At 43.4% G+C, this 16,416-nt stretch overlaps 1 protein-coding gene across 3 annotated transcripts in view; it reads right to left on the bottom strand.

The window, feature by feature from the left end:
- The window catches only part of LOC117733489 (copine-9-like), a 71,103-nt gene that overhangs the window by 53,515 nt on the left and 1,172 nt on the right, over positions 1-16,416 (bottom strand). For all 3 annotated transcript variants that reach the window (XM_034537177.1, XM_034537178.1, XM_034537176.1), the window contains exons 2-3: positions 16,173-16,213; positions 1,864-1,910 (exon numbers count right to left, since the gene is read on the bottom strand). In XM_034537177.1, coding sequence (XP_034393068.1) covers positions 1,864-1,910; positions 16,173-16,213 — 88 coding nt within the window. The remainder of the gene's footprint in view (positions 1-1,863; positions 1,911-16,172; positions 16,214-16,416) is intronic.

Here is a 16,416-nt window from a genome sequence, read left to right on the forward strand (position 1 = left end):
CCACAGTCCAATAGTTCCTGAGGGAATCTGCAGGTCTGGCAACTAGGTGTGTTGTACAGTTTGTTTGTGAGGTATTGCAGTTAGAAGTGCTGCACAGCTGTCCTATAATATCAATAATGCATGGTATGGGATAGTAAGATGTTTGGATCTAGGAGCCTGGTGACACGGGGACTGTTTGTGAACTTCTGAGCTAACAGTTAACATGCTAGTCAGCCCAGATGTCCCCACAGCTCCCCGCGATCTTCTTTCTTTTTTCTCCGTACCGTTTACTAACTCGTGGCATCTGGTTCTGGGGATTGTAAATGGTTTAATTTAGTACAAACATGCTAACACTGATCGCAAATCATTTGACTTTGTGGAGCACTTTATACTCTGACAGAGGGGGGTCAAAGGTCAGCAGTATCGAGTTCGATCGGTTTGAACACCAATGGGGCGACTGTGCCTCGGTGGAAGAGCAGGGTTTACCTTCAATGAGATGATCGGCGGTTCGATCCCCGGCTGTGCTAGCCCATGTTGATGTGTCCTTGGGCAAGACACTTAACCCCAAATTGCTCCCGTAGCTGTGACTACTGTGTGTGAATGTTAGTTACTGCTGATGTGCAGGTGGAACCGTAGCCCCTCCCATCAGAGTGTGAATGGGTGAACGATGTCATGTAGTGTTAAAAGCACTGTACAAGTACAGATACAGGTCCATGATATCGTGAATATAAGTGTAAGTTGTTGTTTTTGAGTGGAGGCTCATATCCATTGGCTGGGAAGAATGTAATCTCCTGTGATCAGGACACAATTTAGTGCACAGCCTGGTGCTGCAGGGACAGCCATAAAAGAAGCAAAAATTACAATACAAAAAACAATAACTTCCCCCAAACCACAAAAAGAAGAAGAATTACTGCACAATGGAGGATGGTCTAGCTGGGGACATCCTGTTGGGCTATAGTGAGTTGCTCAAACAAATGCTACTTGCACCGATTGATTTTCTGTAATGCAAATGCACGATTTGTCCCTCAAAGGACAACGTTTGATTTACAATAGGTACTGTATTGCCATGATGCAAAAGAAACCTTCAAAACATTCAAGCAGAATTATCTGCTCACGCCGTGCACGTCCGAGAGCGCGATGTTTACTCTGCTGATTGCTCTGCGATTCATGGCGTGTTTTTTAGACAAAGCCCCGCCACGAGGAATAAAAAGGTGTGAGGTGTCTCGATGTGAGGGGATCAGCGGTGACAAAGCTCGCACTTTGAATTTGCAAATGGGTAAATAGAGCGACTAAAGACGGAATATCATAGGCAAATAATATGAGGGGAAATGAGGATAAGAGATGACAAGGAAATCTGTGCTGGGGAGACATAACTAAAAAAAGGAAAAAAGGGGACATTCAATGATGCAGTATTGAATGTAAAGTCAACTTTCCCCATCAAAAAAAAAGAAGAGCGACAGAGGGGCGAGGCGGAAAGAAGTCGTGAGGAGCAGATGATGCATATTTGATGAGACTGAATAAAGGAATATCAATGATATTAATTCCTTTTGTCAAGCATCAGAAACTTGAATTAATGAGATCCTTTTTTATTTATTCATTCCTTAACCTTTACTATTAATTCATCAGTTTGAGTCAAGTATATTACAGTTTTTTCAGACAGTGGTTACACTTCTGTGGGCAAGCGATGAGGTTGACTATTTTCAATTTTCTACAATAATGTTCTCAGGGTTTGCAGTGAGTTGCCTCTGAACTTTATCTTAAGTCCCTCCGCCGCCTCCACTCTAATACCCGACTGAGGGTAACTAGCGTCAAGGAATATTCTTGATGTCGATAATTTAGCATTCCTAAAAAAAAATACACACATGCAGTACACGTACAACTCACCTCCCTCCATTCTTTGGTTCCCACGGCCTGCAAATACAACACGACCACTGGAAGGAAGAAGAAGGAAAAAGGGGTAACCGTGAGGAAAATAGTAAAAAAAGAAAAATGAAGACAACATTCAATTATAGTGATTGGCCTGATAGTTTGTATATTTTAGCACCGGCAGCACCTGATATCAAAACACTCGGAATAAAATCAATGAGACCCACATCTATTTTCATTGGATCTATCAAAGCTAACAGCTTTGATAGATCCAATTATTTTAGATGAGAAAACTAAATAATTTTATAGACGATGTTGACAACATGAGCACTGTTCATTGTGCGTTTCCTCGCGCTTTAAGTAAACAGGTTTACTTTTTAACAGTTTTACAGATTTCTTGAAGACACGAACAAATGATACGGGATGGTGGTGTCCGATCAAAACACACTTACAAGGGCACTTAAGGGCAGTCAAAAATAACATTTAGATTTTTTAACGTTTTGCCACAAAAATTATTCACAAAAAAATACATATATATCTATATATATATATATATATATATACTTTTGAAGGCTTACATCAAGAAGCACATGGCCTGTACAAAAATTATACTATTACTACCGAACAATTTGGTTTTCTCTGCGCTAGCAGCAGGCTCGTCTTTTCGCCTCCCGACTGCTGAAACCATCAGTAGTCGCTGGATGAAAGACAACCGGTGAGATAACGTTACATTTCAACAAAGCCACGGTACCTAGCTAGTGTTGTGTGAAAAACGTTCAATTATCTTTTAAATTGACAAAACACGGTTCAAACGTGATCCAAAAGAAATATTGTTATCTCGTCATTGAGTATTTCTGAAATGACGCTCAAGCAGAGGAAGACACTATTTACACTCCGGTTCATTCATAATCTAAGTCTGTAATTCTCTCAGCAATTACTCCATCAGCTGATTGGGGGGCATGTACGTGGAATGAACCAATACGATTATTTGCAGTTTCTATAAACCAATCACATCGTTGTTGTCAAACCTTTAAATGGGTTCTCCTCTCTGCTGCTGTCAGTTGTCATTTCAGTTCAAACAGATGCAACCCACCTCCAACCCCGGCACCTCCAGCCTCCTCCAACCCAGGCACCTCCAGCCTCCTCCAACCCAGGCACCTCCAGCCTCCTCCATCCCAGGCACCTCCAGCCTCCTCCAACTCAGGCACCTCCAGCCTCCTCCAACCCAGGCACCTCCAGCCTCCTCCAACCCAGGCACCTCCTGCCTCCTCCCACCCAGGCACCTCCTCCATCCCAGGCACCTCCAGCCTCCTCCAACCCAGGCACCTCCAGCCTCCTCCAACCCAGGCACCTCCAGCCTCCTCCAACCCAGGCACCTCCAGCCTCCTCCATCCCAGGCACCTCCAGCCTCCTCCAACCCAGGCACCTCCAGCCTCCTCCAACCCAGGCACCTCCTGCCTCCTCCCACCCAGGCACCTCCAGCCTCCTCCAACCCAGGTACCTCCATCCTCCTCCAACCCAGGCACCTCCAGTCAGCATCAGTCCTGCTCATTATTCATCATCGGGTTACAGCAACTTCCTTCTTCACCACCAGCAGTGTCTGGACTCCATGGGGGATTCTGACTTCATCAGCATCACTAGCCCTTGTTTCTCCTAATTCAGGATGGAGTCCAATTGCACTTTGCACTATTCAAATATATGCAAATGTAATACATTATTGTTAAACTAAACAAGTTTCTCCTGATTGAAATAAAGTTATGTGGGGGACACTGGAAAGAAATGGGACATCACCTCACACCTAAGTTAAAGGTAAAGTAGGGGTCCCCTGACTAGTCATTATTCGTGCTCTACCGTTTACAAAGGCTCGTTGTGGTTTGTTCACCATACATTTGTCTTCCGAGGACATTTCTTTTTTTAAATACAACTGCATAAATGCGCAGTGCAATTACAACCAACAAATTCATCATGTTGTCATGTTTGAATATATAAGTTCTTGCTTACGCAAACAAACAACACTCACTAAAGGCTCTTTGTGTTGGTAATTGGCCGAGTGTTGCTGTATGTGTCTAGATGGGCGCCATCAGCCACTGTGCGCCTCTGTGAAGTTTGGACATTAGCTCTAACGAACTTCAGACTGTCTGGACCATCAGACAATTAAAAGTGTATTTTCCCTCCTAATGAGCAATTAACAGAGGGGAGATAACAGAGAGGGCGGCAGGCAGCAATCCTTTTGGGCATTTCGTCTTTAGAGGAAAACAATCTGCACTTTGTCAGATTGTTAACCACACGGGAAGACATACAGTGCTGCTTAAAAGGGTATTACAAGTTAATCATTTTGTGAATAACATGTTAGCCTTTCAATTAGATCACAGAAAGGAAAACAATAAAGGCAAACACACTCCAAGGATGAAATCTGCTTGCCTCAAGGTCACATCCCAATGCTCTCTCTGGCAAAGCTGAATTGATGCAGAAACTTAACAGACATCAAAGTCACGGCACCTTGATGTTTCCCCAAGGTTGCAGAGTAACAGCGCCACAGCCCGACAGTGGGCTCAGACTAATCCGCGGCGTCGGGCCGTGTCCTGAGAACCTGACTGATTGCGTTCTTTATGGGAAGTGACTGAGAAAGGAAAGAGCCCATCTGGTCGGCCACGGAGCGGCCGACTCACAAGGCAATTCGTTGTCTCTCCGATTCCCACTCCAACTTCTGACAACAGTTGAGCGCCCACCCAAGCAACTCTGGACAAGGAGGACTAGGAATTGAGTTCACATCACATTAAGTTCTCACGTGGATCCAGTATACAGTAAATAAGAAAGTTCTGAGGTGACAGACAAACACAAACATGGTCACTGGGGGCATTTTGTTCTCCCACATCCAATGTATTGTCCCTGTGCCTTCTCTTGAATGCACCTCTTGTCTATAACTGCAATCTTCTAACTAAGAAAAGAGATGGAGACATTTCCTGCCTCTGTCACCTCTCTAAAGGGGGCATTGACGCATGTGATGGGCATCATTACATAGGTATACAGGTAAATATCAAAAACATTTAAGAGTTTTGAATCGCTGAAAGTCCTTTGTTGGTTTGACCCGTCCGAGCTAAAGTTCCAAACAAGCTTTTACCCCCTTGCAGACTGTTCTTTCTACTACGTCAGTTGCTCTGACCGTCTCCTACAGAATCAGAACCTTTTATTGCCACGTATGTTTTCACATATAAGGAATTTGTCATGGCGGGTGATGCAGAGTTTTTTGATGAGTTGGGAGTGAGGACAGGTTGCCTAAAGCTAGCGCTCGCAAGAATTTCCCAGGCGAGCATTACTATGAGGCTAATTTTCTTCACCAATTATGCATTAAGCCACAAATATAACCGCAAAAGAATAAAATACTTACTGAAAGGTGTGTGTGTGTGTTTGTTTTCATTTTAATAATAATAAGAAAAGGTGCATTCAATACACCGCAGATCTCTGCAACCGCAGTTGTTCAGATTAGTGAGATTAGCCGTGGACAGACGCAGAGGTGCACACTCATGAGCTCCTGGCGGAGATTATATTTGCAACAATCGGATCATTTATATCAATGCATTTTAACCACCATGAGTGCAAGTTTTCCCATCTAATTAATAATTTCAGCAGACTGCGACAAGAACAATGTAATCTCCAGCATGCACACAGCGAGAGACGTTTCAAACCTGCCTACATTAAACTGCCCGTCCCGTCAGTGTGTTACGCGTTACTGAAAATGGCACGAGTGCACCTTCGGACTCATCGGGCTAATGCCGAACGAGCTGACAGCAACCTGTGTGAGGTTGTTTTGTTCGACTGGGGATTTCTGGCAGCCTGCCTCTTGCTTTTGTACTGCAGGAGAGTATAATCAGAGAGGAGGCAGACATAGACAGGATGCCACAGGTTTACATACAGGCTGGGGGGCACAAGCTGCCCACTGTGAGGTGAAACAGAGAGGTGGCAGGAGGCTGGGGGGGGGGGGGGGGGGGGGGGGACAGAAGGGAAGGGAGGGGAGGTGGAATAAGAATGACGAGAAGTTTGGGTGGAAGAAGGAATATGGAAATAGATGAGGGGCATAGAAGAAGAGGGCATGGAGGTAACGAGATGAGATGGATAAATGTTGGGGGGAATCCACTGTCAGGCGGTGGCAGATTTCAGATGGAGAAGGATGGCTCGTCTGTCAGAAATGCCTCACACACATCTCACGCAGCAATTTCAGGTGAGACGGAGTGGGAACACAAACCCCCGCTGATCTATTGATCTACTGCCAAGACAGGATAAGGCCAGAAAGCCCCAAAACCCTGAGGCCTGAGCAGCTATGACAAAGCTGCTCAGCTGGGAGCTAATATATATGGAGGGAACCTGCACCACGAAGGCTTTTATGTTTTCCTTTCTGTAAGTAAGTCGTGATTCTCAAATTCAAATTCGGATGTTCTGTGTGGATTTTTCATTGCCGGAAAGGAATAATAAAATCAATAAATAATACATAAAAAAAGAAGAAGAAGATTGAATTCAAATAGTACAGCTTCAGGCCAGAACAACAACAAAAAGAAAGAAACAAAAAAAAGCTAACAAGGAACTGGAGTCAGAACATAATTCTGTGTGGGTCCATTGTTGAACGGCAGGTCCAAAATGTCGTGTCCCCTTCCACATGTTCAGGACAGACTGCTAGCAGACTGTCTAAAGGGCCCCAGAGGGACATAGAGGGACAGACCAACATCAACGCAAAATTATGGTTCTTGAAGTAACTGGGGGGGGGGGGGAGTCGATTAGCCTAGCTTGGCGTAAAGACTGGAAACAAGGCAAACAGCTAGCCCGGCTCTGTCTGTAGCTGTGGTCGAGCAGGGTCGTCCTTCAATAAGGTCCAATCCCTGGCTCCGCAAGTCTTTGTCGATTTTGTCCCTCAGGCAACGTTCTTAACCAGATCCAAATTGTGTGAAATGTGTGAATGGTTAGTTAGAGCCCCGATGGGCAGGTGCCACCTTGCATGGAAGCCCTTGTCATCAGTGTATGAATGGGTTTGAGTGGGTGAATGCTACAAAAAAAAATGCAACTGTTTCTTGTAACTATTTCTAGTGCTTAGCAAACTAGGTTCGTCACCTTTTGATTCCACCTCCGTGTCGACGGCATCAAAAACAACAACCAGCTAAAGGTGAACTGCACCACCCGCTTTGTTCAAGCTGAAATACTGAACTCAAATCTAGCGAAGCATTTAACAGCTGTCACCTTCCTGACCGAGGGGATACGTTTTGAAATGAACATGGCCGCTAAATGCCTCGGATGTGAGACGGACGACCATGGACGTCTGAATCAACGGGGGGCGAGGGGGGTCCTCAGATCTCATCAGGAGACCTCCAGGGTAATTAGAGACCAGTGACCTTTATTGAGACGGTGTGACTCGAGCCTTCATTCTCCTCCGCCACTGAGCATTATAATTTACAAGTGGAACTTGTCAACAAAACGTGTATACAATGGATGAGCCAGTGTTATGAAAGGAAAACATAATCATAATTTCTTCTGTTTGTAAGTGAGTGCCGTGACAGACTTTCTTCCTTACCCACTGCTTAAAAGCAATTTTCACAAAGTTCATACTCAAATACTTCGCAGCCGTACCGCAAAAACGTGATGACAAAGACTTTGTGTGTCACATAAATCATATAGTACATGTCTCAGAATATGGTTTTCCAAGGTGAGTCATTGTAAAACCACAGCAAGACGTTGAACAACTCTGAGGTAAAACCACACCTGCTATGCTATGACTAATAATATACCATAACTCCTACCTGCTAGTGAGTCACAATCCTAAAGCAGATGCAACAAAATGAAATGTTGAGAGTATCACGCAGTGTAGGAAATATCACAAATGTGACATGGCAATGGTGGAAGAATAATAATCCTCATTGATTTCACTACACATTTAATTGCATTTAATGTGAACTACTATCATTTCATCTGAACTACTATCGGACCGGTGGGAGCGGTGTATTGGTCTTTTCCAATACAGATTTAGACGCTCACGCATGTGGATGAAAACTGCCAGCACTCCACTGGAAAATGATGTTACATAAGAGAAGTGGGATGCTTCATATGGGAGCCTGTTGGAGGTTTAGATGGTGGTTGGATAGAAATACAAGTGGTGCGGAGCTCCGGGAGCTGCACACTGAGCACATGGAGCGGCTGAAAGATCGCCTCAGTGTTCACTCTCGCACTTTCAAGTTTTAACGAGCCAGCGTCGGAGATTGTCTTTCCGACTCGCAATTCAGAACTGAAATGATATCAATGTGATATAATAGGAGCCAGAAATGACGCTTCTTGAAGCCCAAAAGGTTGGATCCAGTGAGAGGGAAACAAAAAGAAGTACATCTATAAGGGGTTTGGAACGGCAAGGAAATATCTCATGAATTCCATTATTTTAATCTGGCTCTCAAAGAAGGAAATCGTACAGATGAGTTTGTCTCTGACCGAATGATAGAACTTGTGTCGCCCCCCCCCCCCCCCCCCCCCCCCCCCCTTCACCAGCCCATAATCTCAATTCTTCAGTTCAAATGAAGAGGACATTTATTTGCACCGGAGCCGTTTGCATCTCCCCAAGGGCGACATCAGTGTGTCTGAGGTCAAACATGCCCAGAATATGTTAAAACCCAGTCTGAGAATGGACCGGATAGTTTATCCAGCTGACTAGCAGCAAGGCAGAGCATGGCGTATGAATGGAGCATTGTTTCAAAATGAAAACATCCATCATTTAAAACATGTGACAGCTACTCTGAAACACTGACTGACTGGTGTGAATTGGTACACAGCATGCATGAGTGCTTTCCAAACGTAGCAAAATATTAGTGTCAAAATCAACACGTGATTGATTCGATTATTACGCCACATGTTGCTGACGTGTTTAATCCGGTTTATTAAGCTGTATAAGCATTCATTATGAGTTCTGTTTTCCCTCCTTTTAGCTCTGTTTTGGTCTCAATTGAGGGAAATATCTGTCTCCTGAAAATAAAAGGGACTTATTTTAAAGTACGTAGAATTCAAGTAGTTAGAAGAAGTTAAGTAACAAACCGTTTTTTAACCCAAAACATGATATGTTCTTTTCAAAACCTAACCAAGTAGTGTTGTTGCCCAAACGTTACATTTTATTCTCATTGTTGCGCCATGTTACTTAACATCTTAAGCCCTTTTGGCTTTTACCTGAATATTTATTAAGAAGGTTCTCTTTGATCTTGATCCCGTGCACATATGCCATGTTTGTAATCTGTCAGGTAAAAATGTCACAGAGAACCACGCTGGTTTCTTTCAGGCTGCTTACAATCCCAGCAGCCTCTGAATTAGGTAAAACAGCCTCTATGTTGCCGAAGAGAGGGGTGAGCAGGGTAAGTAGGTGAGACTCAACCAAAAACAAGCCGCCAGCTGTAAAAACCCAAACAATGAGCTTTGAAGACGCTAAAACTCTGCTTGGAGCTCAAGGGAGCTGCCGAGCTGGTGATGAATCTCTGTTGGTTGGTAGCAAGTTTCGCTTTGCATTCTATGAGAAATCACCCGGCAACATCGTTGAGCAGGAGGGGAAAAGATCAAGATCAAGATCACAGACAGTAGTAGGCGAGGCCGGAGGCTAAAGAATGAGAGAGTCTGAGATAAGTGGGAAAGAAAATATAATCGAGACCAAGAACCAATTTCAGCTCTGCAACCCTGAAAACTTTGTAACACTCTTTGTAAAGCATATTAGATTAAATAACCATCAAAGTAAAAAGTAAAAACTCTTGCAATGTAACCCAGCACAAAGAAATTGTGAGTCGAAAGAATAAGAAAGGTGAAAAGAACCGGAAGCTTTATTGCTTCACTGTAAAGTATGCCGTCTCTCATTCAGTATCTTTTCCAAACATCCAACATGAAACGGCAATGAGACATTTTTTTGCAAGCCAGCCTCCTGGATCCTCCCTCCAGACACACATTGATTGTTATACATCCGGAGCGTGTGGGCAGATATACCAAGAGGCATCGGGTAATTTGATGAAAGGAAGTAAGAGAAATAAATGTAATTTACACAATGACCAGGAAAACGCCATACAACCTCCCCAAGGGCAAACACTGAGTCGCCGATAAATTAGATAAAGAGAAGTGCTACAAAGTCTTTGCTCGGTGCATTCTTGTACAGAGCTGCAGCACAAAACTGCAGAGGAGAAAAAAAAGAAAATGATTTTCCCCATCGCATCCTTGAGGAGAATCTAATCAGGGCCAACGAGGCTCCGACGACCTCAGGTGTAACACACGAGACGGTGATTCAACACCGCTCTGGAATGGGAGTGAATATCAATAACTGAGTATCACAGAGCATCTTCAAGTACCATCAAAGTGTGGAAGCTTTTTTTCCTTTTTTTTGGGTTCCCATCTCTAATTTGCTCTCTCCTTCTATTTGTGTACGTGTCCCAAATGTGAAATCATGTTCTCCCGTCTTTCATGTCGGTGTTGTTACCGCTCTGCACTGTGGATTCCGTCATTGATCACTAACTTTGATTCCTTGGAGCCTCGCATTTGGTATTTTGCATTTGCATCGTCGTGGCCTCCGAGGCTCTTGCTGGCTTCTTCTGACTCTCTTCGTTTGCAGTGAGCTTCTTTCTTTTGGAGAGTGAAAGTTCACCCTTGACTTTAAGAGCCGAGTAAGATTAAGACCACGAAAACATGTTGAAAGCTCCTAAAAGGAAGTTAGTAAGTAGGTCAAGATTTTTTCGTGTCCTTTTTTTTTTGCAAAAGCGAACGCTGTTCTCTTCCGCAAACCACACGAGGAAAGCTCAGTCACTCATTGCAAAGAGGGCCTGATGACGCACGCCTGGTTTCACTTTCAGAATTGCAGAAACATTGGACAACAATACTTGAAAAAAAGTCTTGTCCTCTCTGGTTGAAGGATCGCCGGAACTTTGATAGGACTTAATTAGGTCACAAATCTACACCCACCAATAAGAATGATCACTTGTCCCTGGTTTGTCAAATGTTCTGCCCAAATGTTCTGCCCTGTTCCCCTGATGTATCCTCTTTGCATACCGCCACAGTCGGTGGTCACAATCACTGTGATGAACTTTATTATTTTGCAATTGTGACTGTGTGGGTGTGTTGTTTTATTGGAATCCTCTATGTTGGCACCATAGACTGTATATAAGAAGTGGAGGTAGTCACCGTGACGTCACCCGTTGGTTTGTGGACTACGCTTTCGAAGCCTTGATTTCAGCATTTTGGTCTTGGTTTTTGGCCGTCGCCATCTTGGTTTTTGGTCGTTGCCATCTTGTTTTTATTGCAACCAGAAGTGACACGAGATGGCAGAGCTAAGTGCAGCCAAACGCTGAGTAAGACGTTTATTAGGCAACTAAATTGTCACAATTAACTTTCTTGAACTGAAAACACGGACAACTCCCTCTGGAAATTTGTTTAAAATGTTAATAAACTAATGGATAATGTAACTGTTAAACTTGTTAATTGGTTTTCGACTGACATGATATATCAATTGAATGTTTCACTAAATAGAATATTTATTTAAAAAAAACACATCTGAGGTGTGTTCAGGTGACCTCCGTCTAATCGTGACTCATAGTGATCAAATAATTGGAGTCTGTCCTCCACTATGACTTGATAATCGGCACTTTAATGGCCCTTGGTATTGAAAACAGCGGGGTGTGAGGTGTGCCATTTCATCCATCCATCCATCCATTTCCAATACCGCTTATCCTCATTAGGGTCGCGGGGGCGCTGGAGCCTATCCCAGCTGACATAGGGCGAAGGCAGGGGACACCCTGGACAGGCCGCCAGTCCATCGAGGGCACATGTAGGGACATACAACCATTCACTCTCACATTCACACCTATGGGCAATTTAGAGATCAATTAACCTGCAGCATGTCTTTGGACTGTGGGAGGAAGCCGGAGAGCCCGGAGAGAACCCACGCTGCCACGGGGAGAACATGCAAACTCCACACAGAAGGACCGCTCCGACCGGGAATCGAACCCGCGGCCCTCTTGCTGTGAGGCGACAGTGCTAGCCACTACACCACCGTGCAGCCCGTGTGCCATTTCAATTTCAGTTAATCAGGTCATTATGTGACGAGACTTTCTGTGGTGCCTTACCACCTTTGCTTCCTTGCCAAGAAGTCGCGTGACGTAGAGCAGCCATTTGTGTTTCCTCCTAATGAAGCTGTAGCGTAAGTTCAGTCAAGAAGACCAAACTCTTGCATGCCTAAGCCCTATGTCAATCATTCCTCACGCATGCCAACTCATTGTTTACTTTACTTACTTGTCAATCAAGACACCAGCTGTTTAAATCTGCTGGTCTCCTTTATCCAATAAGCACAACAACAAAATAACATGGTTAGCCTATCATCTTGCTGCTGTCTCTCTACCTTCAGTTCATTCATGTTGCCGTTACGCACCCCTCCACCTCTCTATCTCCACCCAGTCTTCATCAGATCCATCAGCTTCATCAACTCATCGTTCTATCAGCCTCATCAGGGACGTTTGTTTCGAATGGTGGTTCTTGTTTCGGTCGGGGCTCTCCCTGAAGTTCCATTTAAGCTTCTATACCGAGCAATAACACGTTTTAATAAAGCGGGCTCCTCATATTCCTCACCTCGTCTACCATGGACCAACTTGGGGTGGTTATATACAGCTGACCCATTTACTGGGTGCGCTCTTTTAGCACTGAATAATATTAACATAAGAACGGAGTGATTAACTCACCTTCAGCTGTGTGATGTCAAGCAACTCTTTTCAGCCTGGTTTCATATTTGTGTATTTTTGTCTTTCTCTGTCCTGTGATGTTACTATATTTAGCATTTCCACAATCAGCCTCGACAGTAGTTCCTCCCATACGAGAAGCTCCGAGTTAGCGTGTAAAATGTGATTAAAACAGGCAGGTGGGAAGAGAGCGACTGATTGAGGAGGTCAATGTACGGCACCCACACGGTTAATGACTTCCTTCCTGTCATATACTGCCTGTTCTGTCTGTTTCTGGTCATTCTTTGCTCAAATCCCCACGTAGTTTTAGCAAACACTGGAATACTAATAGTAATCATTATCAAGTATCACCCTAATTTGTGTGCATATTAATGCAAAAATAACTATACATAATTCTGATGTGATTTTTTGTCCTCGACACTCTAATGTGCATTATTATCTTGTCGTATTAAAGAACTTTCTGCTACCAAACAGTTGTTTCCTGTACAGTTCAATTATGTGTGTAACTAAGTCGATCTATATCATTGTAAATGTATTCTATTACAGGTTTTCATACAGTTGTATATAATAATATTGCACATCCAACCTACTGGCAAGTTTTATTTAAATTAACTGAACAGATTACTGTTATCTTAGCAAACATATACTTATATTTTTCAATGGGTTTAAACCAGAGAGGATAGAAGACATGATCATTTAAAGGTCCTCTCCAGGCTTTGGTTTCTGTTCATTAGATTTACAATTTGTTTGTTTTTTCATTAAAAGAACCCCTTCAAGCCTTGAATTGGCTCCCACATAACCAGAATCTAATCAGTTCATCAGCAAGTGGACATTTTTGCCAAATTCTAAGAATGTTCCTCCAGGTGAGATATTGCATTCATAAGAATGGGTTGGACATCAGGTCACCTTGACTTTCACCTTTGACATTTGACTACCGGCATCTTGCTCCTCGTCTGATTCCCTTCTCTTGGCTGTAGCACCACGCTAAGGATGTGGAACGCTCCGCCCCGCACGTTGGCAGGATTGGTTCCTGAGGGATGTGACCCTTTCAGTCTCACCATGTGATTCTGTCATTTGTACGCTGTACTTTCAAGGTGTGTATGATCATATTATGTCTTGTGGGATATACAAAAAACACCATATGGACATTATTGATTTTCATTGGAGGGAGTTTTTCATTTTATAATTCAACTTAAATGCACATAATTGACCCTATATAAGCTTTGGCTTCGGGTTTGGCATTTTGACCGTTGCCATTTTGTTTGTGACACGAGAGGGAGGAGCTAAGTAATAATAATAATAACTACATAAGTATAAGTAAGTAATAAGTACAACTGAATGCTGAAGGAGGCGGCTGTAATAAGGAAGACTTGAAACTAGAGATTGAGACCATAAACTCGTGTTTACAATGTTTACTGAGGGAATAAATCAAGAGAGAAGTAGAGTCATTTATATAGACTTCTATACAACCAGAGGAGTCGCCCCCTGGTGGTCAGGAGAGAGAATGCAGCTTTAACACATGAAGCATAGACTTCTATACAACCAGAGGAGTCAGCAGAGAGGATGCACGTTTAAGGCACTTCAGCGTCGGCTTCACTTTTCAGAAGCGGAGGTTGCCGCCTGGTTCGGCCCTCCGCTGTGCCTTAAATCTCTTCCCTCTCGCCTGTGCCATCCTCGTGACTTAGGTTACAATTGGTAACAGCGTCTATAATGATTACATCTGTCCAGGGAGCTCTGAGAACTGTTCACCCCGTCGGCTTATGTTCTGGACTGAAGGAAAAACTCATGCACCACTTCTCCCTGTCTGTACTGGTTGGAGCCCAGTAGCCCCTCACATCTGCAGCCAGTCACGGGGCATTATGACCCGAGCCTGGAGACCAGATCGGGCGAGGAGTAAGACAGCTGTGTGACTCATTAAAAAGGCCCGACTGTCTGGCTGATTTGGGGGAACATTTGTCTGTGAAAGCTGCACCTGAGGGGCTCTCAAAGACGTTCAGCTGGTAGAAAGCTTCAGGGTCAGGAGGGCCAAAGTGGATAAACACCTAGAACTTGTAAAAGAGCAGTTTGGACTGCCAGCTGAAGAGAAATAAGATTTTCTTTGAAACGGCCCCTCGGCTCTTTGTGGTCTTTGTCGAGGGACAAACACACTCAGTCTTTTGAGTTTTCTGACTAAAGCACTTTCTTGGCATTTCTTCTGCCACACTTTGTGCGACATCTGTGAAGCTAAAAATGATTGTTATTTAATTATGGATTAAAACACAGCTGCAGGTGAAGGTAGTTCTTGCTAATGACAATTCTTGAAAAGTGTGTAAATTGATCCCTTGTAGCAGGCAGTCGAGTTTGATGAGTAATGTGTTAGAGTTACAGTGGAACTCCCTCCCCCCACACATAAGACAATCAGACTCCATCACATCATTCAAGTCTCACCTCAAAACTCACCTGTTCAAACTGGCATACTCTTTATAACTGGACCCTGTGCACGTCACATGTTTTTATGTTAATGTTCTGTTTTAAAGTTGTTCCTATCTTTCATGCTTTTATCTTTTATCCTGTATTTTATTGTAAGGTGACCTTGGGTGACTTGAAAGGCGCCTCCAAATAAAATGTATTATTATTATTATTATTAGTTGTACTGAATGACTTCCTAATTTCTCTCCCTAACACTTCCACAGCGTGTTACCGGGCTCTTTGTGTTTATTTAATGCCGCCCTGCCCTTTTTGTATCTCGTCATGTTTTATTCCTTTATTCTCTTCGATTGTAAAGACGCTGTGCTTCGAAAATAAAATAAATATTTGAGAGCTTCTTGTAATTTGCTGGCGGAGTGACAACCAGACCGCGTCCCCGCAGACAGACGATTGGCCTTCATTGCGTTCGTCGGCAATTCACAACCCAGGATCAAGGATTTAAGAGGAAAAAAAATGGAATAACCGTCTCGCAGTTGAAGGCCGCCGCTATCCGGTCATGTGACCGTTTGCAGCCATGTCTGCCCTACATGCTATGACTGAGCTGCACCTGTAGAAAATATATTATAATCACATTTCAAACCACCTCAAAATGTGGGTTCGCAAAAACCCGACTTTCATTTGTTTTTGGTTTTTTTTTGCTTTCCAGATTTTTTAAATAAATGTAGATACGATCCGGAAAGAAACGGATTCGAGCGGGCGTTCTCAAAGTGTCCAGAATGCCTCGGCTGTTTCTGGATAGTATATATTACTTCCCTTATACATACAGTATATATATAGATATTTATTTATTTAGATATTCAACATACCGAAGCTCCTGACCTTTCATCGACCTTGACTTACTCCTGTCCTCATTTTTTATTCTCCCTCCTCTTATATTTAATCAGCAGACCATCAATAGCTCTGACCTTCTGGGTTATTTACCAGTGCACCATCCATTATATCGTACTGCTGTTCTTACGGAAGGAAAGAACACTGGTGGACACATAACGGGGTCAGCAGATGAATAAATCAAAATACATTGTTATTTTATTTTTTAAATTGAGTTAAATGTCCAAATTGGTAACACACTAATTGATTTGCTAAAGCCAACATGGCAGACAAAACAAACATTATTCTATTAAGGCCTCAGACAACAAGACTTCATACCTGGATCAGACTTGGAGAAGGTGTCCACATCCAGCAGACTCCTGTAGAAACAGCAAAGGTTCAGGTAAGAATGGATCCTTTTTGTTTTATTATATAGTTTTGAGACAATGTATTCATTCATTTACATTTCCTCAACTCGTATTTCGCTCCCCCGAGTGTTTCCGTCTCAGTCAGGTCATGGGCCGATGTAAATTGCTCCTTTAATAATTGTGTGGAACCAACATCTAAAAATAAGTGCCGGCAA

This window comes from Cyclopterus lumpus, chromosome 7, assembly GCF_009769545.1.
Source record: "Cyclopterus lumpus isolate fCycLum1 chromosome 7, fCycLum1.pri, whole genome shotgun sequence".
In the NCBI taxonomy this organism is placed as follows: Eukaryota; Metazoa; Chordata; class Actinopteri; order Perciformes; family Cyclopteridae; genus Cyclopterus; species Cyclopterus lumpus.